This window comes from Tenebrio molitor, chromosome 9 (genome assembly GCF_963966145.1).
Source record: "Tenebrio molitor chromosome 9, icTenMoli1.1, whole genome shotgun sequence".
Classification (NCBI taxonomy): Eukaryota; Metazoa; Arthropoda; class Insecta; order Coleoptera; family Tenebrionidae; genus Tenebrio; species Tenebrio molitor.
Window position 1 is genome coordinate 4,592,249 of NC_091054.1, and position 20,647 is coordinate 4,612,895.

A 20,647-nucleotide genomic window follows, 5' to 3' on the forward strand; every position below is an offset into this window, starting at 1 on the left:
ATAAAACATTAAGGAATGCCAAGATTGGTTTATTATAACAATAAATAAATAAAATAGATTCCGAGTTATAACAACATAAATATTGACTGTTTTAATAGATTGTCATATAATACTGTAAAAGTGTCAGATTTCTTTGGAAATTAATAATTCTTCTACCCCCATTCTGCCTTGGTGCCTCCACACTCTGTACCGAGCCAGATCTTTCCTAGTCACCATCCCTATGACTTCATTCGTGTCGTTTACAATCGGTAGATGTCGCAAGCCTAGCCCTCTGAACAATCTGAACATTCGAGGAAGCGAGGACGACTAAAAGTAGAGAATAAAGAAAACAGAAAAACACCAAAAATTTGAACATACGTGAAGGACCGTGTACGGTGAGGGATTCATGAACGGCCTGAGATCGATCGAATAAGTTTTCTCCTCTTCCGACACCTTCACTTGCTGCAAAAAACAAATGAAAACAGTGTCACGCAATGACGGCTGCGACAACGGTCACAGTTTTTTTTGGGTGCAGACGTTTGACGTAACCATTATGAAAGGTCAAGACTCGACTTTATTTCAAAAGGTTTAAAAGCACAACGCGCATGGTAAAGTTGAAAAACTTTAAATTCCAATAGGTATTTGTGCAGTTTTAGTAAATTTGTTGAAATGCGAATACCGTTCAAAAAAGTCGTACGAGGACAAAATAACTGCAAAGGCACTAGGAAGGCCCAAGAGAACTGAGTCGCGACTTCCCAATAAATATATAACTACATTTTTCTTGTCTAAAAATGACACGAGCCGCCACTGCTGTCGCATCAAAACGTTCAAGTTACCTCGATGGTCGGATATCTCGGATATTCATCCCTGAAGATTCCCGCATTTATGTGTCCCCAAAAATCGGAGTTTTCATTGAAAATTTTCAGTTTCAAAATGACGATCAACTGCGACCTCAGAACCAAGCCACGGATCCTGCCGTAGGTGGTAACTTCCGATTGGTCGGTCAGAGGTGGATCGACGACCGGAAATCCGTTATAGGTGGTCAGCTTCAACAGTTCGACGATGTGTCCGACGTTCTCGACGCACTTGAGAGTCACCACCGGATGCGACATCACCTCGCTGGCGTAAATGTTGTGAACTAGCGGCGGCGGCTCCCACGGCAACAGCGGCACGCCGCTCAGTTGGATGTGGGTGTCGTAGATGCCCTCGTTGAAGAAGTCGCCGGTCCACTTGGCCGCTATCAGCGTGATGATCAAGGGCAGCGCGAACGAGATGTTGCCGGTGGTCTCCATGATTATGACCGTCAGGCTGATCGTCATCCTGACGACGCCGCCCAACTGGGCGGCGGCTCCGATCATCGCGTACTTGCCGGGATGGATGAGCACGGCGTCGGGGATGACGCGATAAAGCCCCACCGAGATGAGGCGCCCCCACGCGGCCCCCGTCAGCAACGTGGGGATGAAGAGGCCGTTGGAGGTGGCCAGTCCGAAGGTCCAGCACGACAGTAAGAAGTAGATGACGACGAAGGCGGCCAGAGAGGCGGCGTTGTGGGTGTTGGGGGGGTCGTGGAAAAGCGACCTGACGGAGGCTTCAGGGGTTTGGAACCAAATACTGGCCAGCACGTTGTACTGTCCGTCCGGGCAGTACAGCTGCAAAGAAGACATTTTTCTTTCCGGTGGAAGCTTAGCGGCCGAGCTCACCTGTGTGGGAAACTTCGTCGGATCTTGTCCAAGAGGTTTGCAATCGTTCAACAGAAACATCATCAAAAAACCTAAAGTTGCGCTTATTGCTGCCACCATGCACGCTTCGACCACTTTCAACCACCGCATTCTGATGTACCTAAAAACAATAAACTGATTTTTGTCCATTTTGAGGTGAAAATATTTTACCTCATCCGAAACACGGACAATTTGTAATTGATGAAGTTCCAAAACGCTCCCAGTAGACCACCCAACGCTCCCATCATCAGGAAAATTGGTAATTCGTAGACTTGGTAACTAAAATTTTCGAATTTGCCTAAATTCAAAAGTCCCGGATAGCTCAGATCTCCGGGGACTCCGTGATAGGTTGATAGAACTACGTTTAGTGTAAATGTGCTAATAACCGAGGCGAAAAATGTTCGCCACGTGAGACTTTGGTTCCAGAAACTTGTACCTTCCTCTAAACTAAAAAGAACCCCACCTGGTGAAGAAGAACATTGTTAGATTTTAAAGAACAGCATCAACTTGGGATACTTGTTATAGCATGCCTTAAAAAAGCCATAGAAGTGAAGTTAGCAGATTGAATCGTAAATTAGGTTCGATTGGATGCGCCACCAATTATAGATTATTTGAAAAAAATGAGGTCACATAAACATCAGGGTTTTAGAGTTGAAAAATTCGGAAGAGAAACAGTAAACTTAGATGTCATTTATGAAATGATAACTTTAAGTGCCTCGGTGAGAACTCCGGGCCCATTGATTTTGATGCCAATTGGATCGATGGTTTTGGAAATGTACCCGTTTTTGTTGTTCAAATGTTGGCTTTCGTCGACTTCGTTCACGTTATCTTTTGCAAAAATGTACCGATTAAAATTTTTCCTTTTGTAAAATGTTCGTCAGTGAGGACTCAAGGTCTATTTATTTTAGTGCCAATCGGATCAGCTGCTTTGGAAATACACTGAGTAATCTGGTACATATTTTATACAGATAACGATTTATTTAAGTATCGCATGAAATTACGAAATGTATTTGTTTCTCATTTTTGACGGGTCGCCGTTTCGACACCTTTTTTTCGCGGATATACTTAACCGCTTGTTTAATTGTGATATTATTTGGTCTCAATACGCAATATAACAAAGAACAATTACAACACTAAACACAAAAACAACGAATAATAAGGAAAAAATTCACGAATTTAATTTCAAAGCAGCAGAAACCAAGGAATTTTTTACTTTATATTCAAAATGCCATGAACAAGAAACATTCTCGGTGACAAAAACTTAAGATGAATAATATCCCCAAAAAGCGCCCGTTTACTAGCGCCCTGCGGGGATCACTCAAACTACAGTTTTGAATAGACCGGTTATAAAACAGCAGCTCGTGATTACGACATTAATAAAGTTGTACATAAAAGAAAGATAGATAGTCTGATGTTTTACTTAATAAAAAAAAAAAATCATCTCCAAAAATCATAAAATATCCTGTTTTAGGGCAGAGTACTCTTTTAATTTTAATTTTCCATTTAATACCAAAAACACAATAAATAGTAGCAATTTGAATGAATAATAATTTTATTATCTATCTGTCTGATAACTGCACAAGAACCACAACAGGAAAAGCGGTTATGAATTCGGGGAAAGACAATAACTTCCTGCTGGCCTCGGACATTATTTGTGATTCAACATGTTTAGGTAACGATTTTATGCTTAATAACTTGATGTTTATTTCAAAATGTAAATTCTTGTTACATCACCCAAAAAGTGGTGAAAATTTCACGCTTGCGATCAAATTTGATTGACCGATAAAAAATCAATAAAGTCTCATTTAATTATGTAACCCCTAATGAATCATGTTGACTTTAGAGTATTATGTAGCGCGCGCCAAAAATTTGGAATAATGGTCTTGTAGTACGACTATCTTTTAGGGGACAAATTTCTGCTGAAGCCATTGTTTATTGTTGTTCTAAAGATTAGTATAAATCTTAAACGATTTAATTCATAAATAAAGGTAGTTAAAATGGCGTTTTTAAGACTGGAGGTACTTGAGTAACGCGACATTAATCTCCACCCTTTAAATTATCTATTTGTTAAATTTCACAAATAGAGATATAAGACCTAAAAGTCTTAGGTGGGCCACCCTGTATATACAACGTGTCTCAGAAATAAGTACATTAATTTCAACCAGTGACAAATTTCGTCAACAACAAAATTGTTGTGTAGTTACCATTTGTTCCATAAATTAACGAGCTGGCTATTTTCTAGTTATGTGACCCAATGAAATAGTAGTTTTTGTAAAATCAGTGCAAAACATTGTGTTTTATAATAAAGTTTTTTCGTTCTGCGGCCGAGGTAGAGACGAAAGGATTAAATTTTTAGTTAGCTTTATCCAACTGTACGAGGCAGGTGTTTCCGTCTTGATTCTGTGATTTGAGCTAAAATTTTGTGAAAATGGTGCATTTATTTTCGAATAGTGAATATTGTGTTGGTGTATGGTGAAGTGTGCGGGGTGCTCCTCGGGCCCGGATAATTTTCGTGCTACTTCTTCTTGTGGTGGTAAAGTACGTGGTATATTCGATCCCAATTGATACAATTGAAGTTTTAAGAGAACGGGTAGAAAATGTTGTTCAATTCGCAATAAAGAGTAATGCTGGAAAGAGTCGAAAAATCATTGTTGTATTGTCAATACAAATAAATTTAATTTATTTGTATTGACAATAACAGAGGTCACTTTGAACACTTCTTGTAATGATTAGTGATAACTCTGATAACTTCATGAGAATTTTTACGTATTAATAGACTAATTTTAGGAGACATTTTGTCACTGTCTTAGTGAAATTTATTCATGAGGGTCAGTTTGAAATATTTTTTTGTTCGACACTGTCAGAATTTGAGAATCTTCTTCTATGTAATTTAATTAATGTACTTATTTCTAAGACACGTATAAAATATTTTTTCCACCTTTAAAAATCGATACCGCAAATGTTGAAATTGCCTCCCGCCAACTATTTGGCACTCACCGACACTTTGTACACTGCGCTCAATAATGTCAGGGCTTATTTGTTCCGTTTCACTGCGAATTCTCTATGGCAAATCGTTCTAAATTGTTTGGTCTATTAAAATAAACCTTCCATTGTAACTAAATCTATTGAAAAAAAAAAACATTTCAGTTAAAAATTGAATTAAATTTTTTGAAGTAAAATTTGTCATTTTCTCAAAAAAATTGTTATGTAAGTTGTCAATTTTTGAAGTGAAACTTTTTATGGGAGGGTCTTGAAATTCTGATCGGCAACCTTTTTGTGTGACGAAAAGTGGTGGGGGTAAACACTGTCTCACACAACGGTTGCGCCAATATTTCCATCTCACTTAATAGTGGAGTAAAATCACATATCTAGCTCGCTTATTTCTGAAGGTACGTGATTCCAAGGTATAACTAAATGAGACCTATACTATCTTGTAGAGGACATTTTGGGGCATAAGGAATGGCCATCTACAACTTTTTTTTATAGGACGGAACTTTGAAAACGGCCTTTATACGTAGTTGAGGTGTAGTCCGAAAAACTACGTTTCTCGTAACATTTAACGTTGTGTTAATTCAACCATTGAAGCTATAATTATGATTTTCTGTATATTTGTAGTAAAAAGTACAGCGCTTCCAATAGTGAATCGTAAATTTCGCAAATATCGATAGTTTTGAAAAAAATAATTAATAAATTTAGATTAATCAAAAATGCGCATCGTAAACTTCACTCTGCTGGGACCTATGTGAAATGTTGAAAATTTCGATACACATGCAGCGAGTCAAATGTAACTAAGATATTGTAAAAGTTTTTAAAAAAAGAATTAAGTCAGTAGCCCGTATACTTTTTGAGAAAATAATTCTTGAAGTGAAACTTTTTATGGGGGGGGGGGGGGGGGTTGAAATTCTGATCGGCAACCTTTTTGTGTGACGAAAAGTGGTGGGGGTAAACACTGTCTCGCACAACGGTTGCGCCAATATTTCCATCTCACTTAATTTGGAGCCTAATTAATTATGTAAATTATAATAATCTGTTTAAGACGATACAAACATCCCTTAAAATTGTGTATACATACTTCTGTCTTTGTCACACTCACGGCATTTGTCGATAATGTCCTCTCTTTTAATTAAAAATGAACAATGAGGTACCCATTTTGATAGATATTGTTTAGTGTTATCGTTAAAATATACAATTTTGTTGTAAATATTCTTAAGTCAGGCGCAGAAAGAACAAGAGCGTGGCGTGAGAGAAAACGTACGAGTGAAGTGACAGTTCAGAATGTGAAAAAAACGGTGTAAATAATAAAGACAATGAACCAGCAACTAGCATCTCGGCTCAGCCACCGCCTCTTGCATCTATCAGTGATAATTTACAATATTCTGATTTTCCTGTAATACAAAAGTTTCACTTCTATCGTGCGTCTTTACGACACACTCTTTTTTTTTTCATTGATCGTTTAGCTAGTACGAAGGCGTACCAGAAAAATAAGAAAAAAATGGGGGTTGTCATCTAAAAAAATTATTGATGACGACATTATTAGGAGACGACAAGCTGTCAATATAAGCAAAGTACTGAACAATATGCACTTTTTAAAAACAAAATTGACCTGTTCAAGAATTTTTCTCAGAAATTAATACATACTTAGTTTTAACGAATTTATTCCGAACTCTACGAACGGACTGTATATTTTAACCTACAGTTAACTTTAACTGGCGTTGGTGAAACCGGCCCTAAGTACTGTAATTTTTTTGCTCTGTATATTACATTATCGTTTTTATCATGTTATTGTTTTTTTTGAAAAAACAAATAAAAAGAACCAAATCTTAAATTAAAGCTTGAAGAATCTTCAATTTTCCTTACATTTTTGTTAAATAATAAATAAAAAAAAATATATTTTGAGTTAGAAATCACTAGTATTTCATAACGCTCCTAGATCAGTCACAGTTGCTTTTTTAATTACATATTACTTTATTGTCACGAGTTATGCTGATTGTTTTTGCAGCTTGACTCAATAGAGAGATTATTTTCTTTACCATTGCGTAACCACCACTCAAACTGTTTTTGAAATCTTCTCTGAACCGCACGAATCATTTATTGAACTCACGCCAGAAAAATTAAATACTTAGATATCTTAGCGTACTTTCCAAAGATATCGAAAATCCTTAAATATCTAGGGACTTTATCAACGTCATAGCGCCCCCAACTTCGGTTAAAACCTTGAAAGCGTATATTTTACGTATCCGCCAGCAGCTTTATCAGAAACTACGGAAAAAGAATAATTTATCGTAAGCTACTGTAACGTAAACGTTGCAAGTTCCTCATCGCTTCAGTTATTAAAACAAACGAATTTATGGAACCGTGTTAAAACAATAAACAGATAAAAACCTATTTACCGACTGGTGCGCCGAAAGCCGCCGACACTCCCGCAGCGGCCCCGCCTGAGACGAAATCCCGCTTTTCGTGATCTTCACGAAAATACTTCAATATTTTAAAGTCTCTTCGAAACGTTGTACTTTTTCCTTGAGAGATCCCGGCGGCGACGACGGCTCCGGAATGTATCATCGGCCCTTCCTAAGGCGTACTCGTATTTAAAAAAAAATTCATACTGAACCCCAAACTCACTTTGCCGCCGGCAAGCCCTCCAACCACCGAACACACCACTCCTACGCTCTTCACGAACAGTGTTTTTATCCGCACCACGCGCGGAATCTTAACGCCGTTTAAATAACATTTGACTTGAGGTATTCCGCTGCCTGCGGCGACAGGCTCGACGTAAGCTACCAGCGCCGAACCTATCAGCACCGGGACCACATTGTACAAGACCCATAAAAAATATGGGATGTGGAGTTTGCCCTCGGTGACGTACGTGTCGACGTCTTCAGAGGGTTAAGTCAATATGCGCTATTGTTTTTTAGTTTTGCGTGAAACGAACAAAGGATACAGTGGCTTAACGACGCGTATTTCAGTTGGGACAGTTCCTCAATGGAAATATCTATGGCACAGGCGATAAAAGCCGTGATCATTCCGATCAAAAGGAAAATATACCATCTCGCTATGCTTTTTCGTACTATAAACCTATAACCTTTCTTCCTTTCCTCATCTAATAATAAATAATTCTCGCAAGTGTCATAATCCAAACTCTACAAAAAAACTCGTGCGATTAGGAAGTAATGTCAACGTAAATTAAGCTGAACCTCGTATTTAGCTGATAAGACATTTAATGACCCAGTTTCGATTTTTTCAGAGCTGACTTGGACCCTCCTCCGGATCGAAGACAACAACTCTTTGTCATCCGGGACCGTCACGATCAACTCTTCTTGACTAGCGTTAACAGAGGGTAAGTTCTAAAAAGGCAACCCCCGTAAACATGACTCATTGGCAACAATTGAGACACTCACCCGAAATCTGGTGGTTCTGATTTCTTCATTGCTCGACGTCAGTTCGTCCATTCTACGCAACTAATTAAATAATAATGCACATTATACGATGCACTGAAATTTAATGAGTTCTTTTCCGATTAAAACGTGACTCATCAATGTGGTAAACATTTTCCGTATAACAAAACCACAAAAAGTAGACAACGTGCGCTGGTTCGTCACGTGACCGTCGACCAATCATCTCGCTCCGTTGTGACCTTTGTCACGTCATGTTGGTACGACCAACACCACCGAGAAGAAATGATTTTCGGTGGTGTTGGTACGACCTGACAGACAACATAAATATTGAATCATCCAATCATCTGTGAGTTTGAGGTTATGTTTTGAAATGGTGAAGAGCATCTTAGTTTTTGTCCCCGATTCGCTTCATCTGAATAAAAGTGGGTATTTGGAGGGGTTGCACAAGGAGTATGACGAGTGTGAGGCGTATTACATAACGAACGATAGTTCCGTGAAGGAGACAACCCATGCCGTTGGTTATTTGAGTAACGATGTTACAAAGACCAAAACTAGAGATACCAAAGCGGTACATATCGACAATTTAACAACAAAAATCTCGCTCGTAAATTACGGGAACTTGAGTGCGTCAAATGTGGTGAAAATAGAGTACGACTATCACGCTTTTTGTAACTGTGACGGGTTAAACGAAGAGCATCAGTACGGCGTTCATTTCAAGTTTCTCAGCAACAATTTGAGAAAGAGGCGGCGAAAAAGCGCCGACAACGGGCGGAAAAGTGCGTCAATCAAATTATTCACATTCATAATTGCGGTTCTCGATTGGAGTTTGTCTATTTTCAACGCGACCAGATTGATGTGGGCGTACTCGGCTACTATTTCACACTTTTACAATAATCTAACCGGTTACAAATGGTTTTTTACCGAGATTATGAGAGAGAAACGCGTGTCCCCCAAAGTCGGTAATTTTCTCTTGTCAAAAATATTCGACTTGTTGCTGGGAATCATTCTGTTGGACTTGTTCATGGAAAACGAGGATGTCATCGTAAATTTGATCGAGAACGTGAGGGAAACGATAATTTATGGTTTTCGCGATCTATTAATCTACCTCATGGGGTCCCCGATCGGTTTGAAGCTGAATTACGCGTTCAACAAATCGTTGGGCACGTTTTTCTTTTACCACATTTCCTTGTGGCGGATTTTTTTGATAACGATGCAGCCGTACGTGAAAGAATACTTCAAATTGTTGGTGTTGCCGGGCGCGTTTGGGTTTTCCTACCAAGTTGCGATGCTCTCGGATCTCGTATCAATCGCGACTTTCCACGTTTATTGCATTTACGTCTACGCAGCCAGGTAAGGTGAGAGTTTTGGGTCCGACGTGACCCTACACGATGTTTTAGGCTGATCTATTTGCAACTCAAAGGGTTGTTGTCGCTTTGGCGCCTGTTCATAGGCAGAAAGTACAACCCCTTGAGGGAAAGGGTGGACTCGTATCAGTACTCCCAACATCAACTATTTATCGGAACGTTGGGCTTCACAGTGTTGTTGTTTCTCTTGCCGACAACTACAATGTACTACACTGTTTTTGTTATAGTAAGTTTTTTCGTAACGTTCTGCTTCCGCACTTCCGTCTGATTTAGTTCAGGTTGGCCATCACGATCGTCGAGGACATTCTGGTGAGAATACGTTTTTTGCTGCACTGTCTACCCATCTACGTGCTGGTACTGTGGGCGACTAATTCGCCTTACATGACAGGTCTTTATGTGACACACCACGGATTGCTTCGCTAAACGGTAAACTTGCAGGGTCTGTGCGTTTACGACTGAAAAAATCAAAAGCCGGGGTTGCCACGTTCGAAGCGCACTTAAAAATGTTGCCGCTGGTCACCAGCGTCAGGAAATTCGCTCCGAATACGATAAAACCCAGTTCGAGTCTGTCTTGGGGTAAAATCTTCACTGGTGTGTTACTTTAAATGTTTTATTTTCATCTATGATACAGTAATAAATATTTGCACCTTAAATTATGGAATATGCATTGAAAATATAAAATTTGTACATACCTAATTATTAGTGATTGGATCGAATAAATTAATAACGATTACGAAAGAGGAAAACGGCAAATTCATTAATAAAACGCAAAACCCGCTTCAAATTATTCTACTCGGTATTAATTAGGTGAAAAAATATATTATTCTGTAATGTGAAAGGGTCAAAAAAATCTTAATTTACGTCAACTACTGACGTAAATAAGTTCCCGGGGACATAACTGGTCACACTCTTATTCTCGATAATATTTACACATATTAAAGGAATAAAATTTCTTGCTTTAAGCTGAAAAAACACCTACCTAACAAAATTATCACCAAAATTATTTACAGAATGTTAAAGGAACTCCTGACTTAAAATAATATCACCAAGCAATAAGTTACAAGATCACTTTTTCACTGTTTTAATATAAATTAAAAAATTGCTAGAAACAACGTAATACTGGACAAAGAGAGAGTTTTTGTTTTTAAGCCAGATGTACCTAGAACACCGATTATTTCCGCTATATTTAGTCCCATTAAGTGCGAAAACTAGTGGGAGCAAACCGCAACTCTCATTTAGACAGTCCGTGGATGCTCGGGGCCGGGCTGTTCTTGGCCGAGTGCCGACTCCTGCAACGTCAACGATTAACACTGCATCGCGACTCCCCTCCGATTACCTTAAATCGTTGGACCCGATGTCTCTGTAGTCGAATCGGCTCTTCTCCAGTCTGCGCTCTAGACCCTAAAAAATCCAAATGGGTAAGTATGTCGTTCGTCGCGCGGAATCGATTCTAAATGCCCCAGCTTGGTTGAAGCAATTTATTGAACGCACCTCGGTGTGTTATTGGTGGCGTTAACGGCGGACGGCGGGCAAACTGTACATTTATACCGGCCGCATTGTGAACAAAGGAAACGAGAGAGCTGGAAGCAACACAGAAACGTGCAAACACATGCAGGCTACCAACAAAACAAAAAAACAATAACCTAATCCCACTTCCCCACTTCCTGTTTAAATACGAAGCGAACACTACGTCCCTCTACGTGGTGTTATTCTGGACGGGATCGACGAGGTACTCACCCCGACTTTGCGGATCAGGTCGCTGACGATGTTCAGGGCCATCACGCGAGAGGCTGGAGTTATCGGGGCTTGGTAGGGAATCTGGTCTTCTAGAAAAAAAAAAAAAAATTGTAAAGATTCCAAAAACTATTAATATCAATTAACCACTAGACGGCTTTCGTCAACTCTTCTGCCAAAAACCTTGACCGTAAACCATGGGGTCGTTCTATTTGTACAGTTTAAGGCGGCAATAATTTGTGTAAATTTATAACAAAATCACATGGCCTCCTAGATCGAAAGAGACAAAGTCTCGAAAGAGACTTTGTCTCTTTCGAACAAGGAGGCCATGCAAAATCAGTTCTTAGAAAAAATTTGTGGCAACAGATGTCGCCCTGTTTGACATCTGGACGCCATCTTTCATTACTGTAGTGGTAGTGTTTATTGAAATTATTATGGAAAATTTATTTAATCATTACCCAATCGAAATCGCAACCGTTACAAAAAGCATGACTGATTTGTTATGCCCATGTGAACGTCAGCATCTGACCTTGTGATAATTTCGAAGTTTAACGAGCATATTATGTCCTAGTTTGGCGATATTTTTTATGGCGAGATAGCAACAAAAAATGAGAATTAACTGCATTAAACATAACAAAAGCGACAGATGTCAAATTGACGAAAAAAGGTTAACGCAATCACTAAATTTTACATTGTGATTACGATTTGGTCGTATTTGTTGAAAACTTATTGGTATTTTTCTTGCGAAGGGGTCGCAGTTGAAAACATTAAAGCGACATTTTTTTTACAAAGCGTTAAGCAAAACAATAAAAGGAGAAAGGACAAGCACAATGAAAGCAACAAGACTCAAAAAATAATAATAAATGAAAAGCTTCTGAATAATGGAAAAAAATAATTTATTTTATACTTAAGACTAAGCCATACACAATCAGTCAAACTATCAATCACAGCTTAATCGGAGTCGTTGAGTCTTGTTACTACGTGAATGATAATTTAGTGATGACCAGACAGTTATTATTCGGTTAATTAGTGCCCCACGTCTAACTACACTCATTAAGTGCACTTAAAACTAAGTCATGGATGCGCGACTCATTTGAATTTGCGTATCCGGCGCACTAAGAATCTTATAGCTTTACGGAACCGATTGGTCTTACTTTTAACCGGCGTCGTTTGCGTCTCAATTTCTTTCAGCCTGTTGGAATCGACGATCGGTGCTGATCTGTACCCGTTCACCGGCCGTTCGTTTTCTTGGCATTTTTCTTTCACTTGGAGCTCCTGTTTTAGATCTGGAACCGGCAGAAATTGTGATTTGTTTTTGTTAAATTGTCGAGTCGGTACCTCTAGTTTCGTCGGCTAGTCGCTGCAGTTTCTCTTTGAGACCCTCTTTTTCGTCGATTTCAGATTCAAGGATCGCGTTTCTTTCGATAGCGTTGTGAAACGCCGCTTCGATGCCGGCAATGCTCTCCTCGATGATCCGTCGGGATCTTTCGAGGTCGTCGTTTTTCTGTTCGAGTTCTCGAATATATCGCGCCATGTCCGTTTTCTCCTTTGTTAGATTTTCGATTTCGGTTTGGAGGGATACGGTTTGCTTATTGTTTTGGTCTAACTTTACCTATCAGAAACTCAATTGTACAATTTAATTATTTTTTTTTTGGGAGACTTACCCTTGTAGACTCAATTTCATTATAGGCTCTATTGTTAGCTAACGTCAATTCTTTGATTTTTTTCTCATTCTGTTCTATTGTCGCCTCATATTCACGTTCTAACTGTTGCGATTCGCTAACAAATTCGTCCGATTCTTTTTGTATTCGATCAATACTAAAAATACATAATTCCTTATGAAATTTCTTCCAGAAATATAAACACTTACTCTTCATAGTATTGTGTCGCTAGGTTTTTCCAATACTGTATCTCTTCATCTTTATTCTCAAAAGTAGGTTGGTCACCTTTATCCATTTTTAAGGAATTTATTTAAAAATAAAATATCACATCAAACAGTCATCACCTGAAACTATTAAAATTCGTTACTTTTGCCATTCGGATCGATGTCATGGGTTAATAAACGAAATTTTTCGTAAAATACTTGGCCTTGTCAAGTTTGGTAAATATGACTCATCTGGGTCTACCATATATTTCAATCAAAATAAAACAGATTTCGTACCACAAATGAACAATAACGAGTTCAAATTTAAACAAAGATGTAACGAACAGCCAATATAAACACTTACAACGCCTTACAAAAAGTGTAACAGACTTTTTTTAAACTTCACAATATTATTGACAAAATGGCCGTCGTAGGGTCGGTAATGTAGGATTTCCTTTAAACAAATTGCAACAATTTCTAAATACAAATCGCTCGCGGCTATATTGACATGTGACACGTATCACAAATTTCTGGGCAGTTTGAATTCTTGAAATTACACTAATAATTTCAAACTTAACCTAATTTTTATCTGTTGTAAATATTTGTTTTCAAAATGTTATGCAATTGTGCAAAAGCGCTTTTACAACCTGTCCTTGTTAATACTTCGAAGGTAAAAATAATAAATTAAAATTGTCCACAATCGAGTACATTTCTTTGCAGACCCCTTTCCGAAAATATACAGCTAGACGAGCGCTAATGTACGTTCCCGCTAGTGACGACAAGAAAGTCGCGAAAGCCTTTGCTACGAACGCTGACTGTATAACATTAGACTGCGAGGATGGGGTGGCCCTAAATAAAAAAGTAATTCTGTAAATGTTGTCAGATATTGTGAAAGAGCGTAATTTTTAGGTGCAAGCGCGTTTAAATATTAGAGAATTGCTTGAAAAAGGCAAACCAGCACGGAAACGTAGATATGAATTAGTGGTTCGCGTTAATTCAATTGCTTCAGGTTTTATTAAGGATGATCTGCGTGTGATATTAACAGCACCACATTTACCAGATTCAATATATTTACCAAAGGTGGAACAGATAGATCAGTTAAAAATAGTAATTGTAATAAGTAATAGCTGACACAATTTTAACAGGATATAGTTTTCAGATTATTTAAATGAATATATAAAAAAGAATGCAAAACTTGGTTTAATTCTTGGAATAGAGTCAGCTGTGGCACTACTTAATGTTGTCGATATTTGTAAAGAAGCAGTAAATATGTCAGAAACGTCAAAGTTTCAACCAGCAGCACTCCTTTTTGGAAGCGACGATTACTGCGCCAGCATTGGTACATTATCATGTGGTTGTAAAATTGGTCACTACAATTTTTTATTTAGGCGCTAGAAGGAGTGAGTCATCAAGTGAAATCATTTATGCCAGACAAAAAGTGATCTCAGTAGCGAGAGCATTTAATTTGCAAGCAATAGACATGGTCTACATTAAATACCAAGACTTGAAAGGCTTAAAAAAACAAGCTGAAGAAGGGGCGCGGTGGGGATTCACAGGGAAGCAAATCATACACCCTGGTCAGATTGACGTGACTCAGGAGGCATTTTCGCCAACTTCAGCAGAAATTGAGTGGGCATCAGGGGTCCTGAAAGCATTCCACAAACACCAAAAAGAGGGCGAAGTAAGGTGTTGTTGTTGGGGTGGAGATTTTTAAATCAGTTTAAAAATTGTAGGGCGCTTTTGCGTACAAGGGGAACATGATCGACATGCCAACGATGAAACAGGCGCAGAATATAATGGATTTGAGTAACGCGATTATGATTGAAAAATAATTATACAATTATTAATTCTCATTAAAGTTTTTACATCTGGGGTTTTTTGGTATGAAAGAAGAACGTGTTGGTATTACGACTGACGTATGTTTTTATGTCAGCTGTCAAATTTCAACTTTCGGCAATCATGGAAAAACATTTAGATAGGGTGATGGACGAAGTGTACGTACATAATTTACCCCTCACCCTCTTTTAAACATTTGCACCATTAGGATGACCAAGCCGGGGGTCTTCGGTTGCGTGTTCGTCGACCACCAGGGTTTGTGTTTGGGTACTAAGGGACAAGCCTCGACGGAAAGCGCCGGACACATTGCGGCAATTGCCGAACAAGTCGCCAAACTGGAACCCTACAGCAACACCCCAATTGTTACACTAGAGAACGACAGTAAGGCTTGCATCATCCAAAGAACGGGAACCATTACTGGGGCCATTTACAAGAATAAAACCAGTTGATTGTTTAATTGATCATTTATTATATAAAATTAATCATTCTTTGTTGACATGCGTCTGTATTTATCATAACCCAACCTCAGGAGCGATTTGTTTTCCACCGCCCATACTCCCAGTGTCACAACAAAAAATACTGCACCAATCAATATGTGCAGCGTTAGCGACGAATTGAACGTTTCTGATAGTTTCGTCGCCACTCCTGATATTACCAAAATTGCGATGAATTTTCTGTCAGGAACTAGACCCTCCAGGGGCTTGTAGGAAGTGCTTTTGTACTTTTTGTTGATGTAAATAAGGCTGTGAATGATTCGAGCCAACATGTTCACACAATTTGCCAAAATAAATCCCACTGGACCAAATATATTTGTAAGGACGTACGATATGACTAAGAAACTCACAGAAAATATCACCATTACGTAGTTGTACCTGTAAAAGATGCACCTAGCATCAATACTTCTTTTTTATGTTTTGTGCTTACCTATCTAGTTGCTTGTTACTCATTGTGGCAAACACGTAGCCCTCAGTTACCCCATTTATAGCAAGTAACACTATCGCAAAGCTGTGGAACCGTAACAAGGTCACTGGCAAGTAATTTGCCACCAACTTGTTGCCGCCGTAGAGGTACAGCACCGTGTGACTATAGCTCTGCCCAAAAACGACAACAATTAGTCCTATACTGGTCACAACGTTGCACAGTTGACTCAAAACAGTAGCCGACTCGGAAATGTGTCTCTAAAAGTCGATAATTAAATGCGGTCTTAAAGTCCGATTGCATTACTTGGTCCTGCTTGGCGACCGGTTCGTCCCTCTTTATCATTTGGGTGAAGTAAAAATAGGCGCTGTCTTCGATCGGTCGAAAAATAAACCTTGCCGCGAGGCTCCCCAAATTATTGACAATGTCGTACATGGACTGCTGACTGAAAGTCAAAACTGGCGAAATGGTCATGACGTAGCGCTCCCCTTCGGTCAAAACTTGCTTGATGACCGACTGTTTCCCGAAACTGATCGTCAAGACGCACAAGTCTTTGTTGAGGACGCGTTCGTAATTTTCCATGACTCCCGGAAAGAAGTCGTTGATCGAGGTAAAAGGGAAGTCGTTCATGTCGGAAAAGATCGTTTTTTTAGCGCCGCTCGTTTTACCCGATTTGATCACGTTCAATCTGTCGATGTACCAGAAAAAGAAGCCATAGTAGAGGAAACATAAAATTACAGCCGACGCAATTTGGGCTACAGAAAACGCGTTTATGGCCTCGTTTGGGCTTTTGACGACCAAATAAACGAAGATTAGAGTGCGGCTCACAATGTAAATAGTCTCGAAGACGACTTTCAGCTTTACAAAACAAAAACTCTGAGCTACCAGGACTACACTTTGGGTGACTTGCTCGACGATGCACGACAGAGCAATAGCGTAACAACCTAGACGATACTGACTTATGTAAATCTCGTCCGTGGGGCTTAGGACGTTGATCCAAACATATACCAAACCCAAACTCAGAATGGCCGTGATCGGGACTCTACAAGCGACCATTTAGTTTTACAAGTCAACCTGTTGGCGAAACTTACGAGAGCCAAATCTGATTGATTACTTGCGCCCAATTGTGCGATTTAGTATCTGTGAGACAAGCTTTCATTATCGGTTCTTTGGACAGAAACAGAATTGTGGACTCCAAGAGCAGGAGTCGGACGTTCATTATACCCAAAACTTCTTGACCGACCGTTCTGATAATAAAGGCGTTTAGTACGAAAGTGATGCATCGGAACAGTATCTGCAATCAAGTAATCATTGTCACGCACAAAGCTTCCAGTAGTTTATCACTTGGAATATTATGCTGAAAGAGGCGTTCTGGAGACTGCTCTTGAGTATGTTTCGCCCCATTTTGATTTTTGTTGTTATCACGACGTCAACATTTTTAGGTTATATTGTGTAATGTGCAATTGAGGTTATGTTATGTTATGTAATAATAAATCATGTAAATTCGAGATTTCGTAATTGCATTATAACTTAATGCACAATAAGCCCAATGTTTATTTATGTGTCGCAGTGGTAAGGTCATAACCAGGTTTGTTATCAGTGTGATATTGCAAGTCAGTGAAATCCGATTTTTTGTGTAAGTTCGTCACATTTTTCATTATCTCATTTGATTTAGATTGTTTACATTTCAGTTGTTAAAATGTGGGGGCAGAAAGAAAGAAATGTTTATTTATCGTCATTATTTGTAAGTGGGTAGGCAACCAGTTATACTTCATTTTATCAAAAAATATGTACAGGGTGGCGCCTCTGCGGGACTCTCTGTCGATATGGTCCTCTTCCCTCTTGACACAATCAAGACGCGTCTCCAGTCGGCTCAGGGTTTTATCAAATCGGGGGGTTTCTCGGGGGTGTACAAAGGAATAGGACCCCAAGCTATAGGGAGCGCTCCTCAAGCTGCTCTCTTTTTTCTCACCTATGAAAGTTTCAAGTATTACGTTGAACCTCTAGTAAACCCCCATTATTTACCTCTAGTTCACATGGCAGCCGCCTCGTTCGGTGAAGTTGTACGTATTAAATCCTTCCTCAAGCAAAACAATATTTACAAATTATAGGTGGCTTGTTTGATAAGAGTACCGATGGAAGTGGTAAAACAAAGGCGTCAGACTTCTACCAATCGTAAACACACCTCAACGAGAATTTTAATGCACGCTTGGAAGTCAGAAGGTCTCAGAAAAGTAGGTTCAGTTGTATTGCTACTTGTTTTTGACTGTAGGGTGTAAAACATTTTAGGGGTTGTATAGGGGCTTTGGGTCAACCATACTTCGAGAAATTCCCTTCTCATTCATTCAGTTTCCAATTCTGGAGTATCTCAAGTCGACGTACAGGATACATTTCAAAAACAACATTCCCTTGGAATCGTGGGAGGTTGCAAATTGTGGCGCTCTTGCCGGTGCTTTTGCAGCGGCCACCACAACTCCGTTAGACGTTGCAAAAACTCGTATTATGTTGGCTGATAAAAAGACAGCAGCCACACTCCGAGTCAGGAGCGTGTTGCAACAGGTGTACCGAGAAAAGGGGGTCAGAGGGTAAATCGTTACCATCTTATTGGTAGTACGTTCTTATTGTTTCGTTGCAGTCTTTTCGCCGGATTCACACCTCGAGTGCTTTGGATAACGTTGGGCGGCTACGTATTTTTCGGGATGTACGATCTGTCAAAGAACTTCTGTACCGATCACTTGCTCGATTCAGAATACGAAGAAATTCGGTGATCAAGACTGTATTCGTCGAGACTAATTTTTTATCCTTTTAGTAGAGTAGTTTTTTAGTTCTTTTGGAGATTCGAGTCTTCCATATTGGACGACGTGATTGGGCATTTGTGATCACGTGGTATACAGTATACCCCTATATTCAGTATATTCGTCAAACACAATGTATTTTCACTTTTGATATACAACATTAACTATATTAGCAACCATAAAATTTATACAATTTATATAAGAGTATCAAAATAAATACATTGGTGGATTGGGATTCAATTGACATAGATTACATCATAAACATGTACTTCACACGTGTTGTACACTTAGTTTAATTGACTGGTTAACCCACACATCCTATGAAAGTCTTTTTGACGGCATCGCGAGCGTACGGTATGTACGACAGCGAATACCAAGTCATCGCCAGAGATTGTATAATTATGAACACCAAAGCTAGGACAGCGTTGTGCAGCTGTAATAAAATCGGTCACGACGTGTGCGTCGAGTTTGATGAGCGAAAACTTACCAAAAGTGCGGCCAGTAGAGTTAAAATGAAGGAAACGACCACGAGAATTGTGGCAATCGCCCTCGTCGAGGCGAACATTTTTTTGATTTGGTTGACTGGTCCCATCAAGAAACACGTACTCGCCATCGATAAAATATTACCCAGGGTGTAAAACACGGCGAATATTGACAGGCCTCTGCTAAAAAATAGTGCAAAAGATCCAAGGAACGATAACAGTATTCCCAGGATAAAACAGAAAAGAAATGCTTTCAGTCTTGTGGACCAGCTCAGCGTCGTCGTTTCGTTTAATTGTGACATTATTCCGCTTTCTTCGTCTGGCGAATCGTTGCCCCCTAGTACCCGTTTTAATTTATCCATTATTGCGACTCGATTTGTTTATTTATAAAATGTGTCGGTTGTTGCGGCAGTCTTGGCTTCGGTTTCACTCAGTTTGTGCACGTTATGACTCACTTAATTTGTATTTTGTGTTCGGTGACTGATAATATTAGATATAAAAAACTAATCTGATTTGCTATTTGAGGAGCAACAGGTTAAAGTTTCGTGGAACGTCAAACTGTCAAAACAAGTTTAATGAGTTCGGATAAACCGTTAGAAGATGGCGCAGCGGTAATTCGTCATTCGGTCACTCTTCTGGGATTAAATTTATTGGACACTTGTTGCATTACCGGTTCTGGTTGTGTAAATTTTCCGGTAAAAACACGTTCAACTGGATGTTTCTGATGCGTAATGAGTTTTTAATAAAGTTTCACATGATAAGAAAAAACAAAGTTGACCATAGACAGGCAACCCATTATACTCCTCATTTTGGAATAATGCTGTGTGAACTATAAAATATAAATAAGTTCAGGTTTCGAGGAATGTGGGCTGCATTCTCTGCAAATATGGGATTTGCCGGGATTCTTCTCAGCGGGAGTTATGATCACAAAATGCAAGTAATAAATACAGCGGCTTTTCCTATTTTAATAAGGTAATGCAAAGGTAAGTCCACAGGGTATCTAACTAGATGAATTTTTTTTTCTACACAATACGACAACAGCTCTTCAAATGACTAAGGAAAAAATGCAAAGAAGACAAAAACTAGATTACAACTACCTCTACGACAATAATTCATATTTTTATGTTTACGTCACTGAGAGTGGAAATCGGGCCTTCGATGGGAATTTTTATTTTACAACTGGATTCTTCAATACACTAATGGACTGATGTTTAAAGGATTATTTAATATTTTGATTCGTAATACAGAGTTGAGCACCTTAAAGTAAAGATGAAATTTAAATGTAGTTTTTAAATCAATAACATAATCAATTCTACAAAATTTTGGTAACTGAATGGAAAATATAAGGTTTTATTTTATCAATGCATAATTGAAAATGAGAATTATTCTTATTTGTTGGAATTGTACATGGGGGTTAGGTCAACATTACATAATTCGAAATTAGGATTTCCACCATTATTGCGGGAAGGTGCTTAATTCTCATCTTATTTGCGTTGAAATAAGATATGTTTTTCTCTGTTAGAGCCATTAGCAGAGTTTCTGGAATGCAATTCGTTATTCCAAAC

At 39.0% G+C, this 20,647-nt stretch overlaps 8 protein-coding genes and 1 long non-coding RNA gene across 10 annotated transcripts in view; 4 read left to right on the top strand and 5 right to left on the bottom strand.

Moving 5' to 3' along the window:
* LOC138138870 (uncharacterized) overlaps positions 1-20,647 on the top strand; it is a 46,589-nt gene that overhangs the window by 14,930 nt on the left and 11,012 nt on the right. The window contains exon 2 of the long non-coding RNA XR_011162136.1: positions 7,939-8,031. This is a non-coding gene — a long non-coding RNA (uncharacterized lncRNA). The remainder of the gene's footprint in view (positions 1-7,938; positions 8,032-20,647) is intronic.
* LOC138138861 (zinc finger Y-chromosomal protein-like) overlaps positions 1-20,647 on the bottom strand; it is a 39,388-nt gene that overhangs the window by 9,807 nt on the left and 8,934 nt on the right. The gene's annotated exons all lie outside the window — the stretch shown is intronic.
* ClC-b (chloride channel protein 7) lies at positions 14-8,302 on the bottom strand. Its single transcript, XM_069058951.1, has 10 exons — positions 8,093-8,302; positions 7,889-8,038; positions 7,636-7,834; positions 7,317-7,570; positions 7,088-7,265; positions 1,869-2,160; positions 1,680-1,818; positions 816-1,628; positions 358-441; positions 14-306 (listed from the first exon to the last, which is right to left on the bottom strand). The coding sequence occupies exons 1-10, from the start codon at positions 8,141-8,143 to the stop codon at positions 124-126; spliced, it is 2,343 nt and encodes a 780-aa protein (XP_068915052.1). The 5' UTR covers positions 8,144-8,302; the 3' UTR covers positions 14-123.
* On the top strand, positions 8,424-10,106 carry PIG-Q (phosphatidylinositol glycan anchor biosynthesis class Q). The gene is made up of 4 exons (XM_069058962.1): positions 8,424-9,439; positions 9,487-9,679; positions 9,727-9,841; positions 9,892-10,106. Exons 1-4 carry the CDS (start codon positions 8,460-8,462, stop codon positions 10,056-10,058), a joined length of 1,455 nt encoding a protein of 484 aa, XP_068915063.1. The 5' UTR covers positions 8,424-8,459; the 3' UTR covers positions 10,059-10,106.
* On the bottom strand, positions 10,050-13,365 carry LOC138138867 (nuclear distribution protein nudE-like 1). Of its 2 annotated transcripts, none has more exons than XR_011162135.1 (8): positions 13,058-13,198; positions 12,852-13,005; positions 12,526-12,799; positions 12,342-12,473; positions 11,191-11,279; positions 10,945-11,033; positions 10,790-10,854; positions 10,050-10,742 (listed from the first exon to the last, which is right to left on the bottom strand). XR_011162135.1 is itself a non-coding variant. In XM_069058967.1 (8 exons), the coding sequence occupies exons 2-8, from the start codon at positions 13,141-13,143 to the stop codon at positions 10,685-10,687; spliced, it is 858 nt and encodes a 285-aa protein (XP_068915068.1). In that variant the 5' UTR covers positions 13,144-13,198; positions 13,349-13,365; the 3' UTR covers positions 10,050-10,684. The 2 variants fall into 2 exon arrangements, 1 of the variants encoding a protein (XP_068915068.1); XM_069058967.1 differs by lacking the exon at positions 10,945-11,033 and adding an exon at positions 13,349-13,365.
* On the top strand, positions 13,572-14,924 carry LOC138138865 (citramalyl-CoA lyase, mitochondrial-like). Its single transcript, XM_069058963.1, has 6 exons — positions 13,572-13,721; positions 13,772-13,912; positions 13,961-14,158; positions 14,204-14,390; positions 14,440-14,732; positions 14,785-14,924. Exons 1-6 carry the CDS (start codon positions 13,665-13,667, stop codon positions 14,881-14,883), a joined length of 975 nt encoding a protein of 324 aa, XP_068915064.1. The 5' UTR covers positions 13,572-13,664; the 3' UTR covers positions 14,884-14,924.
* On the bottom strand, positions 15,337-17,291 carry LOC138138863 (man(5)GlcNAc(2)-PP-dolichol translocation protein RFT1). The gene is made up of 5 exons (XM_069058961.1): positions 17,150-17,291; positions 16,897-17,099; positions 16,112-16,847; positions 15,812-16,065; positions 15,337-15,759 (listed from the first exon to the last, which is right to left on the bottom strand). Exons 1-5 carry the CDS (start codon positions 17,207-17,209, stop codon positions 15,366-15,368), a joined length of 1,647 nt encoding a protein of 548 aa, XP_068915062.1. The 5' UTR covers positions 17,210-17,291; the 3' UTR covers positions 15,337-15,365.
* LOC138138866 (S-adenosylmethionine mitochondrial carrier protein homolog) lies at positions 17,304-18,835 on the top strand. Its single transcript, XM_069058966.1, has 6 exons — positions 17,304-17,441; positions 17,497-17,549; positions 17,602-17,868; positions 17,917-18,039; positions 18,095-18,390; positions 18,441-18,835. The coding sequence occupies exons 2-6, from the start codon at positions 17,505-17,507 to the stop codon at positions 18,571-18,573; spliced, it is 864 nt and encodes a 287-aa protein (XP_068915067.1). The 5' UTR covers positions 17,304-17,441; positions 17,497-17,504; the 3' UTR covers positions 18,574-18,835.
* LOC138138868 (vesicle transport protein SFT2B) lies at positions 18,712-19,685 on the bottom strand. Its single transcript, XM_069058968.1, has 2 exons — positions 19,088-19,685; positions 18,712-19,033 (listed from the first exon to the last, which is right to left on the bottom strand). The coding sequence occupies exons 1-2, from the start codon at positions 19,442-19,444 to the stop codon at positions 18,905-18,907; spliced, it is 486 nt and encodes a 161-aa protein (XP_068915069.1). The 5' UTR covers positions 19,445-19,685; the 3' UTR covers positions 18,712-18,904.

What these genes read in the sequence shown, in the direction of transcription:
- LOC138138863 (XM_069058961.1), bottom strand. Translation starts at nt 17,209, where the DNA reads ATGGGGCGAAACATACTCAAGAGCAGTCTCCAGAACGCCTCTTTCAGC. An exon ending in ATCAATCAGATTTGGCTCTC is followed by an intron (nt 16,848 to 16,896) that starts GTAAGTTTCGCC and finishes GGTCGCTTGTAG; the next exon opens with AGTCCCGATCACGGCCATTC. An exon ending in AGTAACAAGCAACTAGATAG is followed by an intron (nt 15,760 to 15,811) that starts GTAAGCACAAAA and finishes CATCTTTTACAG; the next exon opens with GTACAACTACGTAATGGTGA.
- PIG-Q (XM_069058962.1), top strand. Translation starts at nt 8,460, where the DNA reads ATGGTGAAGAGCATCTTAGTTTTTGTCCCCGATTCGCTTCATCTGAAT. An exon ending in ATTTACGTCTACGCAGCCAG is followed by an intron (nt 9,440 to 9,486) that starts GTAAGGTGAGAG and finishes ACGATGTTTTAG; the next exon opens with GCTGATCTATTTGCAACTCA. An exon ending in TAATTCGCCTTACATGACAG is followed by an intron (nt 9,842 to 9,891) that starts GTCTTTATGTGA and finishes GTAAACTTGCAG; the next exon opens with GGTCTGTGCGTTTACGACTG.
- ClC-b (XM_069058951.1), bottom strand. Translation starts at nt 8,143, where the DNA reads ATGGACGAACTGACGTCGAGCAATGAAGAAATCAGAACCACCAGATTT. An exon ending in TTGTCCGTGTTTCGGATGAG is followed by an intron (nt 1,819 to 1,868) that starts GTAAAATATTTT and finishes TATTGTTTTTAG; the next exon opens with GTACATCAGAATGCGGTGGT. An exon ending in CACCGTACACGGTCCTTCAC is followed by an intron (nt 307 to 357) that starts GTATGTTCAAAT and finishes CTCTACTTTTAG; the next exon opens with TCGTCCTCGCTTCCTCGAAT.
- LOC138138865 (XM_069058963.1), top strand. Translation starts at nt 13,665, where the DNA reads ATGTTATGCAATTGTGCAAAAGCGCTTTTACAACCTGTCCTTGTTAAT. An exon ending in GGGTGGCCCTAAATAAAAAA is followed by an intron (nt 13,913 to 13,960) that starts GTAATTCTGTAA and finishes CGTAATTTTTAG; the next exon opens with GTGCAAGCGCGTTTAAATAT. An exon ending in CGATTACTGCGCCAGCATTG is followed by an intron (nt 14,391 to 14,439) that starts GTACATTATCAT and finishes TTTTTTATTTAG; the next exon opens with GCGCTAGAAGGAGTGAGTCA.
- LOC138138867 (XM_069058967.1), bottom strand. Translation starts at nt 13,143, where the DNA reads ATGGATAAAGGTGACCAACCTACTTTTGAGAATAAAGATGAAGAGATA. An exon ending in ACTAGCCGACGAAACTAGAG is followed by an intron (nt 12,474 to 12,525) that starts GTACCGACTCGA and finishes TGCCGGTTCCAG; the next exon opens with ATCTAAAACAGGAGCTCCAA. An exon ending in GCAAACGACGCCGGTTAAAA is followed by an intron (nt 11,280 to 12,341) that starts GTAAGACCAATC and finishes TTTTTTTTCTAG; the next exon opens with AAGACCAGATTCCCTACCAA.
- LOC138138866 (XM_069058966.1), top strand. Translation starts at nt 17,505, where the DNA reads ATGTGGGGGCAGAAAGAAAGAAATGTTTATTTATCGTCATTATTT. An exon ending in TTTATTTATCGTCATTATTT is followed by an intron (nt 17,550 to 17,601) that starts GTAAGTGGGTAG and finishes AAATATGTACAG; the next exon opens with GGTGGCGCCTCTGCGGGACT. An exon ending in AGTCAGAAGGTCTCAGAAAA is followed by an intron (nt 18,040 to 18,094) that starts GTAGGTTCAGTT and finishes AAAACATTTTAG; the next exon opens with GGGTTGTATAGGGGCTTTGG.
- LOC138138868 (XM_069058968.1), bottom strand. Translation starts at nt 19,444, where the DNA reads ATGGATAAATTAAAACGGGTACTAGGGGGCAACGATTCGCCAGACGAA. An exon ending in CTCTACTGGCCGCACTTTTG is followed by an intron (nt 19,034 to 19,087) that starts GTAAGTTTTCGC and finishes ATTTTATTACAG; the next exon opens with CTGCACAACGCTGTCCTAGC.